Here is a 26,488-nt window from a genome sequence, read left to right on the forward strand (position 1 = left end):
AGGAAGAACTACACAGGAGACACCCAGAATAAAGGTCTTATTCAAGTAGTGGATGGCCAACAGGGTCCGGAGCAAGATAGCAAGATGAGAAACTTGACTTTTAATGGTGCTGGCCCCAACCCAAAAGACCTTGCAAGAAGTAGACTTCCTTAAAGCCAGTGACCATGAATCAGGATGGTAAATTAGTCCTTGAGAGAGAAGAGCAAGATGGTCTGGTAGAGTCAACGGAGCATCTGCCAAGGATGCTTGCAGTATTGAAGTACCACAGATACCCGGAATGCTCTCTATCTTGACCCTGTGAAGCAGACAGAGTAGTTTCGGGGGGAGGAAAAGCATAGATCAATTTGGTCCCATCTCATGGAGCCACCAGAGCATCCCCTGCTTCCACTAGAAAATCCCTGTACCTCATGGTGTAGTGACCACCTTCTCTGGGTGCAAATGCTGCTGGCTGAGGTAATCTGACTGCCAGTTGTCCAACATGGGATGGAACATAAAGCATTCTCCGGGACAGGAGCCCAGTGATATGGCTGCTGGACTTAAAAGTACAAGACTAGGAATGGAGATTTTGACATTTTTCTTGGATAAGAAAAATCTCTAGCTTAATTTTGTGTCTAGGACTAGACCCTGATATTCCACTTGGTGAGTCGGTTACAGTGCTTATTTCAGCATTCACCCAAATCTCTGCAAGGTCTAGACTATCAGGGCTACCTTGTCCCCCAGAACCTGTGCAGACTCTTCCCTCTGTTGGAGGTCCCAAAGTTGGGATGCTCTAATAATGCTGCAAGGCTAATACTGGGGGCAGCTCCTTGGTAAACACCCATGGTGTCAAACATAGGCTAAGTGGCAGGGCCATAAACTGAAAGTACAAAGGACCCACAGCAGGGTGTTGATATGACTGGTGCCTGGGGACATGTAGGTGCGGGTCACGGAGCTCAGTACCCAGTTGCTGTAAGCAGCTTTGGGGTATCATGTGATCGCTACAACCAATCATAGGGATTTACATGTAAGCAAAACAGTCATGAATGGCTTCACTTAATGACTGATGACAGTTTGCTTAGTATTGTGATGCTGTGATTGGGCCACAGCTATCACATGGTATCTGGGCCAATTACAGCGCCCTTTACCGTGTGATTAGCTGCAGCCAATCCCAGATCGCAATAGTAAAGCCAATTATGACAGTTAAAGATATTGCTTAAAGGAGTGATCATCACTGTTATAAACCATTAAAAAAAAATGTTTCTTAATGGATGGTGACCCCGAATTACTCTGAGAGTATGTAAAAAAAAAATCGGTATCCCTGATCACCAGCAACATAACGACACTGTACTGCACTGATGATAGTATGTAATATATATATATATATATATATATATATATATATATATATATATATATATATATACATACACAGTATCTCACAAAAGTGAGTATACCCCTCACAATTTTTGTAAATATTTTATTCTATCTTTTGATGTGACAACACTGAAGAAATTATACTTTGCTACAATGTAAAGTAGTGAGTGTACAGCTTGTATAACAGTGTAAAGTTGCTGTTCCCTCAAAATAACTCAACACACAGCCATTAATGTCTAAACCGCTGGAAAAAAAAAGTACATCCTTAAGTGAAAATGTCCAAATTGGGCCCAATTAGCCATTTTCCCTCCCCGGTGTCATGTGACTTGTTAGTGTTACAAGGTCTCAGGTGTGAATAAGGAACAGGTGTGTTAAATTTGGTGTTATCGCTCTCATGCTGTCATACTGGTCACTGGAAGTTCAACATGGCATCCCATGGCCAAGAACTCTCTGAGGATCTGAAAAATATAATTGTTGCTCTACATAAAGATGGCCTAGGCTATAAGAAGATTGCTAAGACCCTGAATCTGAGCTACAGCACGGTGGCCAGGACCATACAGCGGTTTAACAGGACAGGTTCCACTCAGAACAGGACTCGCCATGGTCGACCAAAGAAGTTGAGTGCACGGCCTCATCATATCCAGAGGTTATCTTTGGGAAATAGAGGTATGAATGCTCCCAGCATTGCTACAGAGGTTGAAGGGGTGGGAGGTCAACCTGTCAGACCATACGCTGCACACTGCATCAGATTGGTCTGCATGGCTGTCATCTCAGAAGGAAGCCTCTTCTAAAGATGGTGCACAAGAAAGCCCGCAAACAGTTTTCTGAAGACAAGCAGACTAAGGACATAGATTACTGGAACCATGTCCTGTGGTCTTATGAGACCAAGATGAACTTATTTGGTTCAGATGGTGTCAAGCGTGTGTGGCGGCAACCAGGTGCAGAGCCCAAAGACAAGTGTGTCTTGCCTACAGTCAAGTATGGCGGTGAGAGTGTCATGGACTGGAGCTGCATGAGTGCTGCCAGCACTGGGGTGCTACAGTTCATTAAGGGAACCATGAATGCCAACATGTACTGTGACATACTGAAGCAGAGCATGATCCCCTCCCTTCAGAGACTGGGCCACAGGGCAGTATTCCAACATGATAACAACCCCAACACATCTCCAAGACGACCACTGCCTTGCTAAAAAAGGTGAGGGTAAAGGTGATGGACTGGCCAAGCATGTCTCCAGACCAAAACCTTATTGAGCTTCTGTGGGGCATCAAACAGAATGTAGAGGAGCGCAAATGTCTCTAAAATCCACCGGCAGTGCTGGAAAATACTGGTGGCCACACAAAATATTGACACTTTTGACCCAATTTGGACATTTTCACTTAGGGGTGTACTCACTTGTGTTGCCAGTGATTTAGACATTAATGGCTGTGTGTTGAGTTATTTTAAGGGGCCAACAAATTTACACTGTTATACAAGCTGTACACTCACTACTTTACATTGTAGCAAAGTGTAATTTCTCCAGTGTTGTCACATGAAAAGATAGAATAAAATATTTACAAAAATGTGAGGGGTGTACTCACTTCTGTGAGATACTGTGTCTATATATCCATATCTCTCTCTGTGTGTATGTATGTATGTGTGTATATATATATATATATATATATATATATATATATATATATACATACAGTGCCTTGTGAAAGTATTCGGCCCCCTTGAACTTTTCAACCTTTTGCCACATTTCAGGCTTCAAACATAAAGATATAAAATTAAATGTTTTTGTGAAGAATCACCAACAAGTGGGACACAATTGTGAAGTGGAACGAAATCTATTGGATATTTTAAACTTTTTTAGCAAATAAAAAAACTGAAAAGTGGTGCGTGCAAAATTATTCGGCCCCTTTACTTTCAGTGCAGCAAACTCACTCCAGAAGTTCAGCGAGGATCTCTGAATGATCCAATGTTGTCCTAAATGACTGATGGTGGTAAATAGAATCCACCTGTGTGTAATCAAGTCTCTGTATAAATGCACCTGCTCTGTGATAGTCTCAGGGTTCTGTTGAAAGTGCAGAGAGCATCATGAATACCAAGTAACACATCAGGCAGGTCCGTAATACTGTTGTGGAGAAGTTTAAAGCCGGATTTGGATACAAAAAGATTTCCCAAGCTTTAAACATCCCAAGGAGCACTGTGCAAGCGATCATTTTGAAATGGAAGGAGTATCAGAGAACTACAGCTGAGGTGGGAGAGTCTGTCCATAGGACAACAATCCGTCGTACACTGCACAAATCTGGCCTTTATGGAAGAGTGGCAAGAAGAAAGCCATTTCTCAAAGATATCCATAAAAAGTCTCGTCTAAAGTTTGCCACAAGCCACCTGGGAGACACACCAAACATGTGGAAGAAGGTGCTCTGGTCAGATGAAACCAAAATCGATTTTTTTGCCCACAATGCAAAACGATATGTTTGGCGTAAAAGCAACACAGCTCATCACCCTCAACACACCATCCCCACTGTCAAACATGGTGGTGGCAGCATCCTGGTTTGGGCCTGCTTTTCTTCAGCAGGGACAGGGAAGAGGGTTAAAATTGAGAGGAAGATGGATGCAGCCAAATACAGGACCATTCTGGATGAAAACCTGTTGGAGTCTGCAAAAGACCTGAAACTGGGACGGAGATTTATCTTCCAACAAGACAATGATCTCAAACATACAGCAAAATCTACAAAGGAATGGTTCACAAATAAACGTATCCAGGTGTTAGAATGGCCAAGTCAAAGTCCAGACCTGAATCCAATCGAGAATCTGTGGAAAGAGCTGAAAACTGCTGTTCACAAATGCTCTCCATCCAACCTCACTGAGCTCGAGCTGTTTTGCAAGGAAGAATGGGCAAGAATTTCAGTCTCTCGATGTGCAAAACTGATAGAGACATATCCCAAGCGACTTGCAGCTGTAATCGCAGCAAAAGGTGGTTCTACAAAGTATTAACGCAAGGGGGCTGAATAATTTTGCACACCCCACTTTTCATTTTTTTATTAGTTAAAAAAGTTTCAAAAATCCAATAGATTTCGTTCCACTTCACAATTGTGTCCCACTTGTTGTTCTTCACAAAAAATACAAATGTTATATCTTTATGTTTGAAGCCTGAAATGTGGCAAAAGGTTGAAAAGTTCAAGGGGGCCGAATACTTTCGCAAGGCACTGTGTATATATATATATATATATATATATATATATATATAGCGTGAAACCAACCCCCTTGATTGTTTTTTTTTTTTTAATTGTCCAAAAAATTGTGACAGAAAATTACAACTTCAAAATCATGCACTGCAAACTCATTGCACTTTTAGAACTGCATTCTGAATGTGGGGATTGAGATGTTAACAAGCCCTATATGGGAATTTCGTGTGTGTTTTATTATTATATATAGTAATGTTACAGACCTACTGTAACTATGTGCAGTACTGTTAAAGCTGACCTGCAGACTTATCTTTAGCCTTGCACAATTGTGCAGTCTCCTTTCCTGTACTGAATATGCTTTCAGTGGGAATATCTGAACGACGCCTGCAGCTACAGGCATCATTCAGATATTCTTGTTTTGAGCCAGCGATTCTGTGCACCATACAAATGATCATAGCAGCAGTTCCACCGCTTGAATGTTCTTACGGGCGACGGGAGGGGACATCCCCCCCCCTCCTGCCACTATTCGGTACTTCTCCGGGGCTCTCCCGTGCCATCGGGGACCCAGAGAAAGAATCGGCCACCCCTGGATGATGGGCATAGAGATGACTGGTGACCAGATGGTCACCGGTCATCTCTATGACTGTCGGAAAGCCCAGGCGCGACGTTGTGACGTCATGTCAGGGCCAAGGATATAAACAAAGCTGCGATCGTGGCTGGTAAGCATGAGATCGTGGATTTTTTTTTCCAAACTCATGCTTTCCAGCCTGGAGGAGAGATGTGGGGTCTTATTGACCCCGCATCTCTCCATAAAGAGGACCTGTCAAAAACGATTCCTATTACAAGGGATGTTTAAAAAAAACTTCTTAAAACGCCCCTGTCCCCCGTAACTTGCACTCAGAAATGAATGCACACATTAGTCTCGCCTATATATGTAAACTCCGTTCAAACCACACATGTGAGGTATTGCCACGTGCGTTAGACCGCGTGCAACAATTCTAGCCCTAGAACTCCTCTGTAACGCTAAAGATGTAACCTGAATTTTTTTTTAAAGCGTTCCTAATGGAGATTTTTAAGTACTGAAATTTGGCGTCATTCCATGAGTGTGCACAATTTTGAAGCTATACTTACTCGCCATAACATCATCTTTCACATTATATAAAAAAAATTGTGTTAACTTAACGTTTTTTTTTACTTTTTAAATCATGAAACTGTTTGTTTGTTTTTTTCAAAAAAAAGTGTTTGAAAAATTGTTGCACAAATACCGTGCGAGATAAAAAGTTGCAATGGCTGCCATTTTATTCCCTAGGGTGTCTGCTAAAATAATATATATAATGTTTGGGGGTTCTGAGCAATCTTCTAGCAAATAAAATATGATTTTTACATGTAGGAGAGGAGTGCCAGAATAGGCCGGTATGGAAGTGGTTAAGCTCTATCTAGATTGGCCTGCATGCAAAGGCAGCCTGCCTAGGAAAGCAAGAAAGCACACTCCTCCTGACTGATATCCATCCATCGAGGCATTTTCATATTCTCCACTCTTATCAAGAGCCGGCTCACTGTTTGCATCAGAACAGAGAGCTCTTGAAAGTGCTCCGGTGAAGCAGAGTGCTGTGATGTTTTCGAGAAGCTATGTACAGCACCTTACCAGCCCCTCCCTCCACTCCAGATCTGCCTGCTATGCATAGAGAAGCACAGAGGCCCAGTGATGCTGTCAGTTGGTCTAAAATAATGTAATATACAGCAAACAAGTTATTTTTCTCTTATTTTCATTAGCATGGTGATTATTGGGGGGGGGAGTTAATCAAATTAAGCGTAATCTGTAATCGGTTCTAAAAATATCCATAGTGTTATTGTATATTTTTACAGGCCTGCTTTAACACAATTTATCTGTGAATTCATTTGTTGAAACAAGTATGCTAAAGTTAATGAGATTCTACAGAGCGCTATACAAGTATAATAAAATCCCCTGGAAACGAGACTTCTTGTTTAGATAGCTACATAGTATTTACACTAAAAAAGAAAATATACAGGTCATCTTTTCCTTTCTCTCACAGCCAATATTAATCCATGGGAAGGCAAACATTCTTTGCAAGTCTCGTAAATTAAAAAAACATTCCCAAAAACACTTTAGACAGTCTCTAGAATGTATTAACTACCAATTAACAGGAAGGGCATGGTATTTCACCCTTGTGTCACTGCAGTTCTAAATAGCTTAATTCTCAGTAATGCAATAATATCAATGGTTGTTAAAAAAAAAAAAAAACTTTAAGCATAAAGATGTGGTGGGGAAATAGATGACCTTTCATGCATACTACCTCTACCTTGTATCAACGGCACATAATTCTGTTACTGCCATAGACCCTGCTCACCAGTTATGATACATAAAGGGTAATCATAACATGCCCTTTTTCCTAAAGGGCAACTCCGCTCCAGATGAGTTAAATCTAGAACAAACATATAGGTTAAAAAGATTTTCCAAAACTTCAATACACTGTTTTATCCACTGCTGTTTAAGATGTTTTCAGTCATGTCATTTTTTCAGAGTACTAAGTTGATAGACATGCATGCCATAACAACAGGATTAGTTCCAGTGTCTCAACAAAAGAAACTGTCAACCAATTATGTCATCAGGAAATTACCATTTTATGGTGGAACACTGCACAGGTCCTGCCCGGCTCATTATTACAAGGAAGTGATGTTTTTATAAAAAAAGAGAATGTTAACTACTTCCTGCCCACACTATAGCTGATAGACGGCAGGCTGTAGACAGTGTGCTCTGTGCTCGCCAAGTTCTTTGGATCTTCACTGCGTGATCAGCTCTCGGCCAATGACAGTTGATCACAGGATGTAAACACAAGCCAGTTATTGGCTTTTCTTTCCTCATGCTGACAGTGTGAGGAGAGAAGAAAAAAGCTGATAACCAGTTTATGCTAAGGGGACAACGGAACTGATAATCAGTGCAGTCTAATTAGTGCCCATCAGAGCTGCCAATTAGTGCCCACCAGTACCAGTAGAAAAATGACCTGTTTGGAAAATGTTATAACAAACTATGAATTTTTTTTTATTTGGGGGGGGGGGTTCTTTCCAAATTTCCAGTGGTGATTAAATACTACCAAAAAAGAAAGCTCTATTTTTGTGAAAAAATTATAAAAATGTCATGTGTACAGTGTTGCTTGCATGACAATTGTCATTCAAAATGCGAAAGCTGAAAATTGGGGTAAATGTGCCCAGTAGACAAGTGGTTAATTTGTACCTGCACTGCATTTGGTCTGCCCCATACACTTGAGTGGGTTTCATTTTTGCTGTGGCATGTGTAAAAACCCTGAAGGGCTGCATGCCCTTTTTTTTAGGTGGGTGATCGGAAGTGTGGAGTGGGGGGCACTGTAAAACTGCAACCCCCTGGCCACCCAGTTTTAAAAAGCCCTAAAGGTGAATCTCTCCAGTGGGCAACAAACGGCAGTAAAAGACCTGCTATTTTTAACCCTGCCCAACTTAGTCTAAACAGCTAGAGTTACTCTTTAAACCAGGGTCATGAAGGTAGGATTATAAATCATGCACCTTCTGGTGCCTGCACACACTCTTTATTCAAGCTCTGATATACCCCAAAGTCAGTGGTATTTCATTACTGCAAACCAGAGCCACAGCTGTTATAGTTTTACTGTATTTTGCTCCTTCCTGCTGTCACAGTCTCCACTGGGCCACCCTCACATTCTGCAGCCAGCAGGAAAAAGAGAAGACTCCGACCATTACCACCATCATCCTCTCTTAGCCCACTGCCAAATTGTTGTGGATTAAAAGCCCATTGGTTTAAATTACAAAAGGGCTTGTATAGTAATATTTGTGGTAACATTTTTTATTTTTTTTAATGGAAATTGATAATTGTGTTTCAATATTTTTTTTTTTTTTTTTAGAATAAGTCATTAATTATTTCTGATATAGTAATGAAGCATTTCTTCTTCCTTCCATTCTCTCCTTTAAGAGTTGGCAGTGTCATAGTAAAACGACGAGTGACTTTGCCTTTATTACCTCATCTAGCTTGGTGGCAACAACAGGGCAATCAAATGATAACAGGTATGATTTTATTTTTATTTTTTTAAACCCAGTTGGTTAATATAGTACATTTTAATTACAGTGGCATTACTATTAAAAGAGCAGCATCCATCTTCTTTTAAAAAGCCTTTAGAATTTGCTTTGCTGATAGTAAATATGTTGCATTTCAGCACCATAGCTGATGACCTTAAATTGCATGAGTGACAGAATTTTGTATACAAATTCTATCTAGAGTTCTAACTCCCTGCTAGTTCCAGCATTTGCTGCAAGTCACTGTAATGGAAGTGTCCACTTGCTGATTTGCAATTTAAATCAATGTAAGGGTCCTGAAAATTTGAAAGTAGGTAATATACTAGTCTGTTTTAAAGCCTAACTCCAGCTTTGCTATCACCTTAAATAGTTCCTTTGGGCCAAGTTGGCCCAAAGGAACAATTTCCTTTACTAATTGATGTGACTGCTGTCATCTCTGTGTAAACCATAGCCATGTGTTCCGGAAACTTTATTTTAGGTTGATAGCAGTTTCATTGTTCCAGAGCAAGATAGCACAGTGATACGGCTCCATCCCCCTAATTTGATCTCCCTCACAAACTGCACAATATGTGATCTGTCTGGAAGCAGAATTTTTCTGCCATTATGTCAGATCTATGCCAATGGCTATCATACCATCTCTAAATGCAGCCCCCCCATTATATCCTTGGGTTACAACATGAATTGCCCAGCACACATATGTTTGCAGGAGGCAAAACGGAATCGGACATCTTAGTGTAGGTTGCTAAAGTTTTTTTCACCACCATTTCATGACATTATTTCCTTGCCTTTTTGTCACATGCTGGACCCATAGTGCATCTAGTATCTAGATAGAAACACCTACAGTGCATCCATAAAGCATTCACAGTGCTTCACTTTTTTCACATTTTGTTATGTTACAGCCTTATTTCAAAATGGATTCAATTCACTTATTTTCCTCAAAATTCTACAAACAATACCCGATAATGACAACGTGAAAGAAGTTTTTGTTTGAAATCTATTAAAAATAAAAAACAAAAAATCACATGTACATAAGTATTTACAGCCTTTGCCATGGCACTCAAAATTGAGCTCAGGTGCATACTGTTTCCACTGATCACTCTTGAGATGTTTCTACAACTTGATTGGAGTCCACCTGAGGTGAATTCAGTTAATTGGACATGATTTGGAAAGGCACACACCTCTTTATAAGGTCCCAAGGTTAACGGTGCATGTCAGAGCACAAACCAAGCCATAAATTCCAATGAATTGTCTGTAGACCTCCGAGACCGGATTGTATTGAGGCACAGATCTGGGGAAGGGTACAGAAAAATGCAGCATTGAAAGTCCAAATAAGCACAGTGGCCTCCAGTATCCCTAAATGGAAGAAGTTTGGAACCACCAGGACTCTTCCTAGAGAGGGCCGCCTGGCCAAACTGAGCGATCGAGGGAGGAAGGACCTTAGTCAGGGAGGTGACCAAAAACCTGATGGTCACTCTGACAGAGCTTCAGCGTTTCTCTGTGGAGAGAGAAGAACCTTCCAGAAGAAGGACCATTTCTGCAGCACTCGATCAGGCCTGTATGGTAGATTGGTCAGACGGAAGCCATTTCTCTAGTAAAAGGCACATGACAGCCTGCCTGGAGTTTACCAAAAAGTACTCTTAAGGACTCTGACCATTAAAAACAGAATTATCTGGTCTGATGAAACAAAGATTGAACTCTTTGGTCTGCATGGTGTCAGAAACCATGAATCAGACCGAGATAGAAGTACAGTTAAATCACACTTGCAAAAGCATTTGACACAGTTCCCCATAAACTTTTACTGTACAAAATAACGTCCGTTGGCATGGACCATAGGGTGAGTTCCTTGGATGAAAACTGGCTATGAGGGCAAGTTCAGAGGGTGGTGATAAATGGGGAGTACTCAGAATGGTCAGCGGTGGGTAGTGGGGTCCTCCAGAGTTCTGTGCTGGGACCAATCCTATTTATTTTGTTCATAAACAATCTGGAGGATGGGATAAACAGTTCAATCTCTGTATTTGCAGATGATACTAAGCTAAGCAGGGCAATAACTTCTCCAAAGGATGTGGAAACCTTGCAAGAAGATCTGAACAAAATAATGGGATGGGCAACTACATGGCAAATGAGGTTTCATGTAGAAATGCAATGCCAAGCTGCTTCAAGCAAAGCAAACAGAATATTGGCATGCATTAAAAAGGGGATCAAATCCAAAGATAAAACGATAATTCTCCCGCTCTTCAAGACTCTGGTCCGGCCACACCTAGAATATGCTGTCCAGTTCTGGGTTCCAGTCCTCAGGAAGGATGTCCTGGAAATGGAGCTAATACAAAGAAGGGCAGCTGAGCTAATAAAGGGTCTGGTGGATATTAGTTATGAGGAAAAGTTGTGAGCACTGAACTTATTCTCTCTGGAGAAGAGACGCTTGAGAGGGGATATAATTTCAATTTATAAATACTGTACTGGTGACTCCACAATAGGGATAGAACTTTTTCGCAGAAGAGAGTTTAACAAGACACGTGGCCACTCATTAAAATTAGAAGAAAAGAGGTTTAACCTTAAACTACGTAGCATGTTCTTTACTGTAAGAACGGCAAGGATGTGGAATTCCCTTCCACAGGCGGTGGTCTCAGTGGGGAGCTTCGATAGTTTAAAAAAACTATTAGATAAGCACCAGAGTGACTGCAGCATGCAGGGATATACAGTGTAATACTGACATATAATCACACACATAGGTTGGACTTGATGGACGTGTGTCTTTTTTCAACCTTACCTACTATGTAACTATGTAACGCTTGTTTAGTAATAATAATAAGTAAATAGAACAAACGTATTCAAAACATAGCCAAAGTTCGGTAACCAGAACGGATAGTCAGACAAGTCAGGAAGCCAGGAATCAGCGTAAAGGAACAGCAAGCAGGATCTGGAACCAGAAGGGATGTCAGCCAAGCAAGTCTTTAACAGGCACTCAGGAGATAGTCTCTGTGATGTTGACCAGGTGAAAGCAGAGAAGATCTGGGCTGGACGGCTTAAGTAAGCAGGATTTGTGGTGGTAGCATCATGCTGTGGGGATGTTTTCCAGCAGCAGGAACTGGGAGATTAGTCTGGATTGGGGGAAAGATGAATTCAGCAATGTACAGAGACACCTTTGATGAAAACCTGCTCCAGAACACTCTGGGCCTCAGGCTGGGGCAAAGGTTCATCTTCCAACAGAACAATGACCCTAAGTATACAGCCAAGATAACAAAGGAGTGGCTACAGGACAACTCTGTGAATGTCCTTAAGTGGCACAGACTTGAACCCAATTAAACATCTCTGACGAGATCTGAAAATGGCTGTGCACCAACACTCCCCATCCAACCTGATGGAGCTTGAGAGGTAGAAGAATGGGAGAAACTGCTCAAAAATAGGGGGCAAAAACACGTCACTCATCATATATGCTTTAAGTGTGTTAACAAGCATTGCATCGTTCTTTATAATCAACACATGCGTGAAAGGAATGCCCTCAATAGAAACAGTAGATTATATAGTGCATGAATGACTAGATCCACCAGTGGAAATAACTGATATCTTTTGAATTCTTCCTCCACAATACAAGAAAGTAAAAATCCCAGGAAGGATGACTAACCTCTCGGAGATGGGACAGTCAAAAAAAAAAATATATATATACACACACACTATATTACCAAAAGTATTGGGACACCTGCCTTTACACACACATGAACTTTAATGGCATCCCAGTCGTAGTCCGTAGGGTTCAATATTAAGTTGTCCCACCCTTTGCCGCTATAACAGCTTAAACTCTTCTGGGAAGGCTGTCCACAAGGTTTAGGAGTGTGTCTAGCGTTTGACCATTCTTCCAGAAGCGGATTTGTGAGGTCAGGCACTGATGTTGGACAGGAAGACCTGGTTCGCAGTCTTGCTATAATCATCCCAAAGGTGTTCTATTGGGTTGAGGTCAGGACTCTGTGCAAGACAGTCAAGTTCCTCCACCTCAAACCCGCTTATCCATGTCTTTATGGACCTTGCTTTGTGCGCAGTTATGTTGGAACAGGAAGGGACCATCTCCAAACTGTTCTCACAAAATTAGGAAGCATGAAATTGTCCAAAATGTCTTGGTATGCTGACGCCTTAAGGTTACTTTCACACTGAAGCGTTTTTCAGGAGCTAAAGGGCTAAAAATAGCACCTGAAAAATGTCTCCCTGTCGATTCAGTGTGAAGGCCGGAGTGCTTTCACACTGGAGCGGTCCACTTGCAGGATGGGAAAAAAAAGTCCTGCAAGCAGCATCTTTGGGGCGTTGCGGGAGCAGTGTATACACTGTACCTTAAATGCCCCTGCCATTGAATACAATGGCCAGCGCTGCCAAAGCGCTATTAACATATTTTGGGCCGCTACAGGGGTTAAAAGCACCCCACTAGTGGCCAAAAAGCGCAGTTAAAAATAGTAGCCCTTTACCGCCGAGGCCCCAGTGTGAAAGAGTTCCCTTCACTGGAACTAAGGGGTCATGCCCAAACCGAGAAACAACCCCCCTCCACCAAAATCAAGAATGCTTGTCAAATATTACATGAAAGTGTTGTTTTTCTATGGGGAGGTGATGTAGAGGTATGGTTGGGTTGTGGTGTGATAGAAGGCATTTTTGTGACTCCTCTGTAAGATGTATTTGTATACTTTGATTTGTTTGACACTTTGCTTGGTCCAGCTCAAGATAATTGATGCTTTCACCAAAAACCTTGCTGGGGAGGTCGCTTGCTGGCACTAAATCTTGCTGATGCAAGACACTTTTGCACTGCCAAAAATGATCAGTGCCTCTGCCTGGCACTGTCAGTGTTGCTTGCTGGTTTGATGCTTTTGCCTGCACACAGAAGTAAATGGTGTTACCACACAGCTTCTCTACACCAGCAGGAAGTGGCTGGAACTGCTCAGTCCTAGTTCTATATTTCCCACTGGGATACAGGAACCCTCCACTGTTTTTACTCCAGCACCCAGCTAACACTTTATAAATGTTTCACTAACATGCCATATATGCTATAGGGGATTGGTTAAGGTGCAGTTAATGCAAACCCTCACCTTGTAAAACAACCCATTCAGTTTTACATAGAAAGAGGAAAAACAGCAACACAACTAGGAAACCTGACCATGTCAGCACCTTTTGCCTAGTGTGGTCAGTTTTGATAGCAAAGCAGAGGGGCTGGTCCCCATTGTAATATTCATGTCAGTCATTGAAGGGCAATTATGAGGCTTTGAAAATAATGCTTTTTCTTACACTACATGAGGACCAAGTATTCTAGTATTCAAGCCAGTCCTTCTTGCCTCCAGGATGAGAAACAGATCTAGTAGTAAAAGCAGCACACATTACACATAGGCACACTGTGATCACCCTAGATGTTGACCTCTTCCCAGCCAGTGTCATTAGTACATTGACAGTGTAAGGTATGATCACTGTATTAGTGTCACTAGTGATGTCAGTGGCATTTAGTCAGTTTCCCCCCAGTGTCAGATTGCTCACTGCACTATTGTAGTCCCATAATAAGTCGCTGATTGCTGCCATTATTAGTTTAAAAAATAAGAAAAAAATTCCAGTCTACGTACCATCATTTGTAGACGCTATAACTTTCAAACAAGCCAATAAATATAAACTTATTGAATTTTTTTGTTATCAAAAACGTAAAATACTTTTTGATGAAAATGTATAAAGAAAATTGATTCTTTACATTTTTTATTGGATGTTTTATAGCAGAATGTAAAGTTGTTGTTTTTTCCGAAACTTTTCTGTTTTTTTTATTTCTTATTTATATCGCAAAAAACAAAACAAAAATAACAATGGTGATCAAATGCCACAAAAGAGAACTCTATTTTGTGTGAAGATATATTATATACATTTCTTCTGAGTACAACATTGCATGACTGCACAATTACCAGTTAAAATAGCACAGTGAGGGGGGGGGGGGTAAAACCTTCTGGAGCTAAAGTTGTTGTACTGAAATCCAATTTTGAATTTCTTTATCCATTTGTTATTGTTTGGCCTTTAAGATGAGCCTGTCCGAAAGTGGCTGGGTTAGCCGCCATGCAAGCACTGGCAATCTGCCTAATGAAAAAATCTAAAATAACTGAGCTGTCAGGAGGTAATTACCAAGTTATGAAGTCGGTGTACACTTGGCACAGGAGATGGTAGTTTCTGTTGCCAAACTTCAACCTTTTCACTTGTCACACACTCCTTGTTAACTGTGTGTTACTTTTTATTCTTGCTTTAGAAATGTTTGCCTCTGGGACACGTTGATATCACCTAGTAACAGTCTTGTCCACGGTAAGTAAGCTATATTTCTGTAGAAATATGTAAAAATCACTTGTGTTGGAAATGTTTGGAATATGGCAACAACTTTTGTCTTAAAGCGGAACCAGTCATTTTTTTCATCTTTCCATCTATTAAATCTTCTGCCTTTGTTGTTTTAACTTTGGGTAATAAAACTTTTTTTTTTCTGCCAGTAAATACCTTATACAGCCTACTTCCTGTTTCCTGTCTGGTAAAAAGCCTAGGCTTATGACATCATGCACAGCTCTGTCTCACTCTTGTGAGAGTTTGCCAGGAAGGGAGGGGGATGAGTCATAAGAGGGCCAATGAGAGCTGCAGAGCTGGACGGTGTCTGTGTAAATCCAGGAAGTGAACAGGCTGCAGCTTCAGCTGCCCACAGTTAAAATGGTTGCAGCCAGACTCAGTGGAGGGGGATTTCTACAGCATCTTTGGACGTACAGAATCACAGTATATATAAAATAATATGCAAAGTGGTTGGAGGGAAGCTTCAGAATGGCAAAGATGTTTTTATTACAAATGATGTGAGCAGACTGCAGTTACTCTTTTAAGTGGTGCTGTGAATAGGAAACATTTTAGCATCTCCACAAAGCTGTTTTTGTTGTATTTCTCAAAACATTACATGCAAAAAGTTACCAGTTTTCTCTAATATATTGTACTACAAGGTAGCCTTCTTTCACACTGGCGTGGTGCAGTTTTGCTACAGTGCAGGTGTAGCACAGTGTACCTGGAGGTTTGCTACACTTTTCCATAGAGTTATGTCCCATGGTTTTGGTACGCTAACCTGCAGCAAACCCGCTGGTACGCGTCACTGCACCTACACTGTGGTCAAACAATGCAGGGGGGCAATGCAGATTTTTATTTTACATAATTTTTACTATGTCGTAGTAATTAACCAAATATAGGAGAAAGAATACTTTCACTTTATGAAAGAAACAAATGCGTTAAATCTGTTTTTATTGTTAGCATTGTAGTTTTAGGGTTGTACGTTGACCGAACAGTAGCAGTCAATTTATAGGTGGTGAGTTTGTTAATGCCAGTATTATAATACTAGCTGCCAGCGCCAATAAATGTAAACTCCATAGCTCCCTTTCACATGCTTTCTACATGCTGTAGGAAAAGGATACATGTAACTACATTTTATTTTAAAAAACAATATTGAATAATGATGAAATATACAATTTTCATTGTTATAATAATAAGCAGGCATTCTATACCAATTTTAAACTGGTCAGTGTTGTAATTTTTCCTCAAATATGGATGGTTGGTGAGTGAGACTACTCCATGCAGGCTGTATTTTACCCTTGCTTATATAGACAATAGATATTTAACTCAATCTAAATAGGACAAAGTGATAATCCTATCTGTAAGCAGTTTATGACCTGTGCAGACATTTGTCTTCCAACCCCCAGATGACTTATCCTGCAGCAGAAGTTTTAGTTTGTATTTTCTCATGCCCTGCTAGTGTGTTCATTAATAAACTGCCACTCAATCATATGTAAGCCACAGTATAGCAACCAATATCAGAAAAACAAAAAATTTGAAAAAATATATGAAGAAGTCACGTGCCTAGAGATGAAACACGTAGGGGTAGGGTTTGGATGACGTCAAGAGGCTCAAATTTACACGGCAAGTGTGGTTATTCACACAAGCGATATTGCACAAAATCGCTATACTTACAGAAAGGCTGGATGTATTTGATGTGATTGAACACCAATACAATGTGAGTGCATTTTATTTGTATTTGGAAGTTAATAAATCATTTTAAAGGATAAAGCACTGTTTTAGTATTCTATTTGCATGGTATGGAGCAGAGCAAAAGGAAGAAGAGAGTAATAAACTGAGGAGAACCGTCATTCCGTACACCCAAGATTACAGATCATAGTCCAGTTTAACCCTTTCGCTGCCAGGCTCTGTGCTCCATTTTGTACACTCAGGTGGCCAGACCATTTTTGCAATTTTTCCTTTGCTTTTTTATTTTTCACTTCATAGCTTTGAGAATTTGTGAAAGACCCCCCCCCCCCAAAACCATATATTTGTGAAAATTGAAACGGCGCAAAAGTGTAAATATCCTAATTTCTGTAAAAATCTGGCGGTTTTCATTTTTCCCTTGCAGCTTTCACAATATGTGAAAGACCTCCAAAACCATATATTTTCTAAAAGCATATGGCCTCTAGAATAAAAAGAAGGTGCTACTGATTTTTAAGACCCCGCGGTATTTGTGCAAATGTTTATCATACCAATATATTCGCAAAAAAACGTTATTATCAGATAAAAACACAGCTAATTTTACAAAATTCCTGCTAAATCCCTACTAAATATACAAGCTTAACCTGTATGGAGTTAATAAATAACAAATATATGTAAAAGAATTTTAGCCAAATGGTTAAAATCGAACGTACCCTAACATTTATCTAAAAATCTGGAGGTTTTCATTTTTTACTTACAGCTTCCAGAATTGGAAAGGAACCCTCAAACTAGACATTTTCTAAAAGCACATGACCTGTAGAATTAAAAAAAACGTGCTACAGATTTTTTTGGGCGCCGCAATAATTACGCAAATGTTCATCATATCGCTATTTTCACTAAAAATACACTAAAATCATTAATAGTGCACATAAACACAACGTAACTTACAAAATTCCTACTAAATTAGTACTAAAGCATTGTTCACGCGTGGCATACTAAAGTGTACGCCCATGGAGGGCCATGTTTACCTGCAAAGGGATGCGCAGGTGTTCAGTGCATCCCCGTACAGGCAGTCTCATTTATGTCAATTGGGATGGAATAGCTGCACAGGCATAGCTGCTGTTCCCAATCTGACATCTGTGTGGGTCTCGGTACATGACCCCGAACACAGGCAATGTGAGCTCCGGGACATGCATGTGGACCTAAATGAATGTAAAATTGGGAGTAACGGCTCCGTTCTTGCAGTTGCTAAATCCTAAATGACATCAATCAGACGGCCTGCACAGAGATGTATGGAACACCTATGCATCCCTGTATGCCCTGTGTGAAAAAGGTCTTAGGCTCCTTTCACACAAGCACACCGCCTGTCTGTTTTTCAAGCGGTCCCAATCGAACCACCCATTGTTTTCTATAGAGAAACTGATGTAAATGGACATGTGTCCGTTTACACCCACCTGCATCCGATCCAGACTGCTAAAAACAGACGGATGGAGATATCATTTCCCCATCCAGCTAGCAGATCAGATCGGATGGCATCCAATGGAAAAGAAAAGGCGTTCTGTTTCCATCCAACCGCCCCATAGAGAACAGCAGGCTGTGTCTGTGCCCACTCTGCATCATTGGTCCATTAGGGGCGCTGGGGCACTGCTCCCCTGCAGGGCGCTGGGCTCATACATATGTATGAATTTTTTGGTGTTTTTTTTTTTTTTCAAGCAACATGATTAGAGCCTGAGGCTCTAATTGGCATTGCACCCCAACCCACCCACTTGTGACAATAGCGAATTAATATTCTGGCTTCTCCTGGCCAATCAGGCTGGATCGGGTTGGCCAGGAGAAGAAGCTGAGGTATCCGTGGAGCGGTGAGTACGGGGGTGGGGGGGTGTCACCGTGGGGGTCTTGCTATGTATTTTTTATTTTCCACAGTCACTTTTTACATTTTCTTTTTGTTCTTTTGGGGGGGGGGGGGGTCTATGGTGAGATATCAGAGACCCCCATTAACACATTTCATTAAATACATTAAATGAATGAGGAATCTGTTTATATTCGTCATTCGTTCATACAATGAGTCTGATACATTGTAACACTCGTGGTTACAGTATATCAGCTGTCAGTGGCAGTGGGCACATAGCAGTGATCAGTAGTGATCGCTGCATGCACCCTGTCTTCTACAGGGGGGATCTTAGTAAACACGTTTACTAAGCCCCCCAAGCCCCTACTTCACCCGCACCACTCCCCAGTCTGACAGATGACGGAGATCAGTGCAGGGAGAAGCTGCAGGTGGAGGGAGGGTAAGGAGAGGTGCCGCTCAGAGCGGCCATGGATCAGGGGTGTGGGGGGCAGTTGGGGTGATCTGACTGGCGGGGGGGACACATCTGGACCCCAAGCCCCATGCAGCACCTGAAGCTGGTGGAAGAAGAGGGATGCCGGCTAATGATAGTGGCTGTGGGGGGGGGGGGGGGGGGCGTCACCGTGGGGGTCTTGCTATGTATTTTTTATTTTCCACAGTCACTTTTTAAATTTTCTTTTTGTTCTTTGGGGGGGGGGTCTATGGTGAGATATCAGAGACCCCCATTAACACATTTCATTAAATACATTAAATGAATGAGGAATCTGTTTATATTCGTCATTCGTTCATACAATGAGTCTGATACATTGTAACATTCGTGGTTACAGTATATCAGCTGTCAGTGGCAGTGGGCACATTGCAGTGATCAGTAGTGATCGCTGCATGCACCCTGTCTTCTACAGGGGGGATCTTAGTAAACACGTTTACTAAGCCCCCCAAGCCCCTACTTCACCCGCACCACTCCCCAGTCTGACAGATCACGGAGATCAGTGCAGGGAGAAGCTGCAGGTGGAGGGAGGGTAAGGAGAGGTGCCGCTCAGAGCGGCCATGGATCAGGGGTGTGGGGGGCAGTTGGGGTGATCTGACTGGCAGGGGGGGGACACATCTGGACCCCAAGCCCCATGCAGCACCTGAAGCTGGTGGAAGTGGAAGAAGAGGGATGCCGGCTAATGATGGTGGCTGTGGGGGGGGGGGGGGGGGTCGATCGGGTGGAGGGGGGTAGTTGGTGCTGGGGGGGATGAAGAGGAGAGTGGGGGGAAGTTTTAAATGGAAGGGTGGAGAGGCAGGGTACAGGGAAGCGGGCATGGGTGGGGGGGGGTAAAATTAGGGGTTAATAACTGATCAGCGGGCTGTAATCCGAAGATCAGAGTTTTAGAATTGTTCAGCAGAGTCTGCTGAACAATTCTGATATAAGCTTATGGTCATTGAAGTGACCATAAGCTTATATGAGAGGGAGAAAGGAGGTTGTATGCCGTGATTTGGCCACCTGTGGGCACTTCTGTAGGTCCATACGGCCTTGGCAGTGAAAGGGTTAAAGCTGTTGTAAAGGTTTTTTCTAATAACAAACGTCATACTTGCCTGCACTGTGCAAGGGTTTCGCACAGAGTGGCCCCCATCCTCCTTTTCTAGGGTCCCTCCGTAGCTCTCCTGGCTCCTCCTCTTCTTGAAGGACTGTTTTTGTTATTAAGGATATAATTGTATTGGAACTACTGTATATGAATGCACTTCTTGTATATATTTTTTAACATTATATATTTATTCACATTTTTTGTTGTTCTGACATTGGTTGTTACAGTATACTGAGACTTACATGTGATTGCTAGGAAGTTTATTAATGAACACATTAGTACGGCACAGGTTTTGATGTTCTTTATATAATGATGAACATGAGACTCACATGGTGCACAGCAGCTGGGAGACGCTAAACTTTATTAGGTTATTACAGATAAAGTTATAATGTGTTAAATATACATTGGCCACCCACCTGTGTTAGAGACTTTTATATTTAAAGAAAAAACATATAGCAGCTCACAAAGTACATTATATATTCAGTTTATTTTATTTATTTTTTTGTATATAGGTATATTTAGTTTGTATTTTCTGCTGAGATCTAGCTGATGTCATTGGCGTAAATAGTTTGGTGCCGATATCTTCTAGCCAGCATCCCATCTCCTTGGAGGCCTAAAATGTCTGGTATTTGCTAAGAGGCCAGGTTCTGTGAGTCTGTATTGTCTTTTGCAAGTTGCTGATTCCTTTGAAGTGAATATATAGAGAGAGAGATGGAGGAACACGTCACATTTCTAGAATTAACATATAGGAAATATCCAAATGGGGAGTCAAAGGAATTAGAATGTACAGATGAATGAATATGCTGACACTCAGCTCCACTGATTCTCAGTTGTATAGGCTGACTGGTGTTGCCTTTCAATAGGTTTAGAATGAAATATGTCAAGTAATTTGAGACATTTTAATCTTATTTTTTTTTTTTTTTACTCTACACTTTAGCATTCAATTGCCATGATAATGGGGCCACAGTACTTCAGTATGCGACAAAACAACAGCTCCTTATTACTGGTGGCAGAAAAGGATTCATCTGTATCTTTGACATTCGACAAAGACAAATGCTTCACACTTTCCAGGCTCATGATTCAGCAGTTAAAGCTCTGGCACTGGACAACTCTGAAGAATGCTTTGTTACTGGCTCGGCAGAGGGTAACATGAAGGTACAGTATATTCAGATTTTATCAGGACAAAAAAAAAATGTCGTCTTTGTAATGATCTGGCATAATTGTTGTTGGTCAGAGTTTTAGCAATTTCTTAACATGTTTTTATTTTCCGCTTTAGGTGTGGAAGTTGACGGGCCATGGTCTGATTCACTCCTTTAAGAATGAGCATGCCAAGCAATCCTTATTCCGTAATATTGGTGCAGGGGTGATGCAGATAGAAGTAGGCGAAAACACACGTATCTTCTCCTGTGGAGCAGATGGCACTCTGAAAATGAGGGTGTTGCCTAATGCTTTGAAGACCCAATCTGGCATATTTGATATTCTTTAAGCTGTTTTATTACAGACCAGTCTCCCACTGCTGCAACACTTGTAGGAAGAGTTAGCAAGGAGCTAGAAACTTTAGAATACCAGTGTAAAGGTTACTTACTATGGAACCAGGTTTAATGCTGCTGTAAAAGATAGATAATCATGTCTGTCTTCTTGGTAAAGGAGAGTAGGATGGTGCAAATGAAGAAATTGCTGACAAGCCTATACTGCCCTGGCAGATACTACTGAAAGTGCTGGCATCGCTTAGATGTATTGTTTAAATGCTACAATTTATTTTGTGTTCAGAAATTCATTCAGTGCTGAAACTTAATGGATAGCAGTCTGCTGGCTATAAAACTGCCAGAAACAAAGGGAATCTTTGGATTCAAAAAGGGATCCAGTGGCTTTAAGAAGTTTACAAACACCACTGATTTAATTTTAAATGCCTGCATGTAATGTGCAATGATATGCCACTCAGCACTGGAGCATCACTGGGGCCAAGTGCACATACACAAAAAATAAAACATTAACTTTAGAATCTACTCTTATTTCGTAATTCGCAGTGCTCCTATAATCACTATTGGACAAAGTTAGAGTGGCTTGGTTTTTTTTTTTTTTTTTTTTTTATTATTATTATTATTATTTACATTTTTAACTGTTTACATCTATTCCCAACATTTGCTTCCAATTTTTAAACTTTTACCTTAAGAAAGCATGTCTATATTTTCCTTGGATTCTGTAATAAATGAAGGCAATGTGTGTACGTACTGTCACATTCAATACAAAATATATGGAATCTGGTTTTAGGAATTTACTCTGAAGATTTCAGAAAGTGAGAGGAAGTCATTCATTTCCTTGGCGGGTATCTTTTTGTTGTCAATTTTTAAAATAGTTTTTATTTATTTATGGTTTTGTTGTTTCATCCTTGTAATTTGCACATCATTTTAACTGCAGTGTTTACTCTACACTTGACTTTTTTGCACATTACCACTTTGACCACCTGACAATATGGCTTTAGGTCTTGTTTTTATTTAAAAAAAACCTGTGTTGGTTGTAGTGAATGTGAACATAGTTCCTGCATTCATGCTTTGTTGATTTTTTTCAATACACTTTGGGGTTTGATCAAATTCTGCTGGACACCCAATCTGTCATTGAGTAAGATGCACCCAAATATGGCCACTGCTCGGACAGGTTCCACAGCACCATGTTTTAAAATGAATGTTTGGCTTCCTGTGGCCAGATAGTGAATAGTCAAAAAACTAAATTATTACACAGCATATGTATAACTATGCAGCGTTAAATATTGTTGGCTTGTAAAATACTAGGCAGTGTTGTCTTATTTTGATGTAATTCACTGTTGTAAACATACATACTGTTAAAAAGCTACCCAAGACTGTCTGTGTATTTAACTGTTTTCCTTTGACTTGTCTAATTATTTTTAATGCAAAGTGTGTGTGTGTGTTGTACTGTAAATTATAATTGCATTTCATGCACCTTTCTCTGATAACATTGCCTTCTTTGAGGACAATTTAAACGTATGTATAGGAAAGAGAGAATCGTTGTTAGTTTTACCTTTGCAACTTAAATAAACCCCTTTTATTTCATGGAAATACTTTGTCTGCGATTTATACTCTGACCTCACATAAAAGTATGAACTATAGAAATATGACAAAGTGAAATATTACATGCTGAAAATCTGACTGAAAGCAACTTCCCATAGCATTTCTGCTTTTTTTCCCCCACCAAAAATGTGTCAAAGTGACAGGAACACCAGCAAGTCCTTTTCAAAGTAACTTTTATTCCAGGCTCAAGATACGTTGCCTGTTAAAGACTAAGTCCACCTTTTTTGCAAACCAAATGTAAAAAAATAACTCACGTTTGCAGAACAAATTATCGTTTGTTATTTTTTGCAATGAGCCTCCAATTCATTGCAACCCCAGTTAGTAGATTGTGGGTGCAATGCACACTCTTCCTCCAGCTCCTGGTTTGTAGCAGATTACGGACTTTCAGTTAGAGAGCTAAAGGAAGTATCAGTGGACTATGAGAACGGTGATCGCCACATTTATGTTCCATTGATCATTATAAGTTTGTCTGCTGCAATTGAAGACAGAACTTGTAGTTCATTCATTCACAGACCTCCATTAATGAATGACATGGCTGTGTGGGCTGAACTCTGCACAACCATGTAAAATTGAAAAGTGACAGCTGCCTACGAGTAGAAGGACCACCACATGCTGTAAGAGGTTGGGGGGGGGGGGGGGTTCAGCTTACAAACATCTTATGTTACACTCAAAATATGAGTGTACCATGGTCTAAAAGGTGCAGAATAAAGAGATTTCCAAACAAATTCCACTTAAATCTTGAGGAATAAGTCACTTCTTTGGACTTCTCCGCAATGTTACAAGTCTGCATGGGCAATTTCTGATGTGTCACAATCTGCAGCAGCAATATATCTTTCTCTTACCTTCATTGATGGCTACAGCTGCTTCTTCCTTATCCATTACCAAACATGGTTTTATAGCCCCACCTACAAGAATAATACACTAGACAAAAAAAAAGGCTTGGCTCCTCTTATGGGCAGTCCTCTCCAGGCATGTCTTTTTTCCTGTGGAGATCTTCTATCAACAGGCAGGCTGGGTGAGGGGCTTTATAATCTAGCTCCAGTGGTCACCCCAGTCTGACCAGCAAATGCGTGCAGACTGTCAGCTCTTCGCTCGGTCGTCCATGATGATGCCCCATGGACCGGTGCGGCCAGCGAGTTAATCGTCTTGCGGGGACACATATGACAAGGCACCTATAGTCCGTGTCACAGTACTACCCCTGGCTGACAGCCCCCCCCCTTCAGTGGAGAGGAGGATCGGTTGCAGGAGCCTTTCCCACTCACTCCGCTGTATTGATAAGTAGATGCCCCCTTCCTTCCATCTGTGGACGTGCTGTGGGGGCGTGGGTACTCCCTGGAGTGATCTGTTCTGCGGGCTCCCCAACCCCTCTTGGCAGCTTACCTGGTTCGGTGCACTAGGTCCCTTGCCAATCATCAGCAGGTGTCTGTTGCTCAAGTCTGAAAAGTGACACCTGGTTGTCTGTGCCCACTTTACATTGCTGTGTTTGCGTCCTCTGATGCTTGTTTTGGCCGCAAGGTGTTGCGGGCAGCTGTTTAGGATTCCCCGGCACCCCTTGGGGGGGTTCGGAGTGGTGGCATATTGTGTCTCCATTCGTTGGTTTGCCTACCCATCATTGTGGCACTGCTTGGGGACATTCCTGTTTGGTAATTGATAAAGAAGCAGCAGCTGTGTCCGTCAATGAACAGGATTTTTTGTTGCTCACTGTAAAATACCTTTCTCTGAGTTCATTGGACACAGCGCTCACCCCTCTATGGAAATTCTCCCTGCTTGTGACCAGAGAGGAGCCCGATGTTCGAATCGAATGTAAGTTTGACTCGAACATTGGGTGTTCGACCGTTCAAACAGCAAACAATATGCGATGTTCACGGCAAATTCGAAAGTCATGGGGCAATAACAAAAAAATAAAAAGTGCTAATTTTAAAGGCTTATATGCAAGTTATTGCCTTAAAAAGTGTTTGGGAACCCAGTTCCTGCCCCAGGGGACATTTATCGATGCAAAAAAAGTTTTAAAAATGTCAGTTATTTCAGGAGCAATGATTTTAATAATGCTTAAAGTTAAACAATAAAAATGAAATATTCCTTTAAATATCGTGCCTGGGGGGTGTCCTTAGTATACCTGTAAAATAGTGCATCTTTTCCGTGTTTAGAACAGTAACAGAGCAAAATGACTTTGCTAAAGGAAAAAAATTAATTCAAAACTACTCGCGGCTGTAATGAATTGTCGGATCCTGGCAATATAGATAAAAATCATTGAAAAAGATTGCGTGGTGGTCCCCCCCCCAAAATCCATACCAGGCCCTTCAGGTCTGGTATTGATATTAAGGGGAACCTTGCCCAGTGGTTGTGGGGGTCTGCGGGTGGGGGACTTATTGGAATCTGGAAGCCCCGTTTAACAAGGGGATCCCCAGATCCTGCCCCCTCCATGTGAATGGATATTGGGTACATTGTACCCCTACTCATTCACCAAAAAAACTGTCAAAATGGTAAAAAATTACAGTAGACAATTAAGGACAAGTCTTTTATTTAACCACTACAATACAGGGCACTTTCACCCCCTTCCTTCCCAGCCCAATTTTCAGCTTTCATCGCTCTAGCGCTTTCAGTGACAATTGCGCGGTCATGCTACACTGTACCCAAATGAAATTGTTATCATTTTGTTCGCACAAAGAGAGCTTTATTTTGGTGTTATTTATTCACGACTCCGTTTTTTTTTTTTTTTGCGATGTAAGCGCAAAAAAAGCGGAAATTTGGAAAAAAAACAATATTTTCTTTTTTCTATTTGAAAAGAAATCCAATAAAATCAAATTTTGTCATAAATTTAAGCCAAAATGTATTCTGCTACATGTTTTTGGTAAAAAAAATTCCGTTAAGTGTATAATAATTGGTTTGTGTGATCACGGACATATGTACGCAAATGATCATGTACATATGTGTGCAGATAATCATTGGGACATGTGATTTTAGTGGGACATATGTGGGGGACATGTTTTTATTATTAGGGACATGTTTTTATTATTAGGGACATGTGTTTTTATTATTTGGGGACATGTGTTTTTATTATTTGGGGACATGTATGTTTTGGGGACATGTGTGTTTTGGGGACATATGTGGGGACTGTGTTTGTACTGTGTGGTGTGTTGTGTGTTTACACTACACTGATGATCAGTGAGTAAAAAGCTGTAAAAAGCAGCCCATACTCACTGATCATCAGCCGGCTGCAGCGTTCTGCTCTCCTCTCCTCAGCGGTGACTTCCGTGTGAGGAGAGGAGAGCCGATTGCCTAGCAACCGGCTGTTTGTTTACATCACATGACGGCCGTGATTGGACACGGCCGTCATGTGATCAGGAGGGCCAATCACAGAGCCCTCCTGCCGATCTGAGATGTGCCGTG

The 26,488-nt window shown here is 41.2% G+C and overlaps 1 protein-coding gene across 1 annotated transcript in view; it reads left to right on the forward strand.

Annotated features, from left to right (window-relative positions):
• The window catches only part of DMXL2 (Dmx like 2), a 283,261-nt gene extending 260,175 nt beyond the window's left edge, over positions 1 to 23,086 (forward strand). The window contains exons 41-44 of the mRNA XM_077471038.1: positions 8,506 to 8,597; positions 14,854 to 14,906; positions 20,950 to 21,167; positions 21,289 to 23,086. Of these exons, the coding sequence (XP_077327164.1) occupies positions 8,506 to 8,597; positions 14,854 to 14,906; positions 20,950 to 21,167; positions 21,289 to 21,498 (573 nt within the window). The 3' untranslated portion in view covers positions 21,499 to 23,086. The remainder of the gene's footprint in view (positions 1 to 8,505; positions 8,598 to 14,853; positions 14,907 to 20,949; positions 21,168 to 21,288) is intronic.
• Positions 23,087 to 26,488: the final 3,402 nt, after the last annotated feature.

This window comes from Lithobates pipiens, unplaced genomic scaffold, assembly GCF_037356315.1.
Source record: "Lithobates pipiens isolate NorthernLeopardFrog02 unplaced genomic scaffold, aLitPip1_a1.2 Scaffold_8, whole genome shotgun sequence".
NCBI classification, from domain to species: domain Eukaryota; kingdom Metazoa; phylum Chordata; class Amphibia; order Anura; family Ranidae; genus Lithobates; species Lithobates pipiens.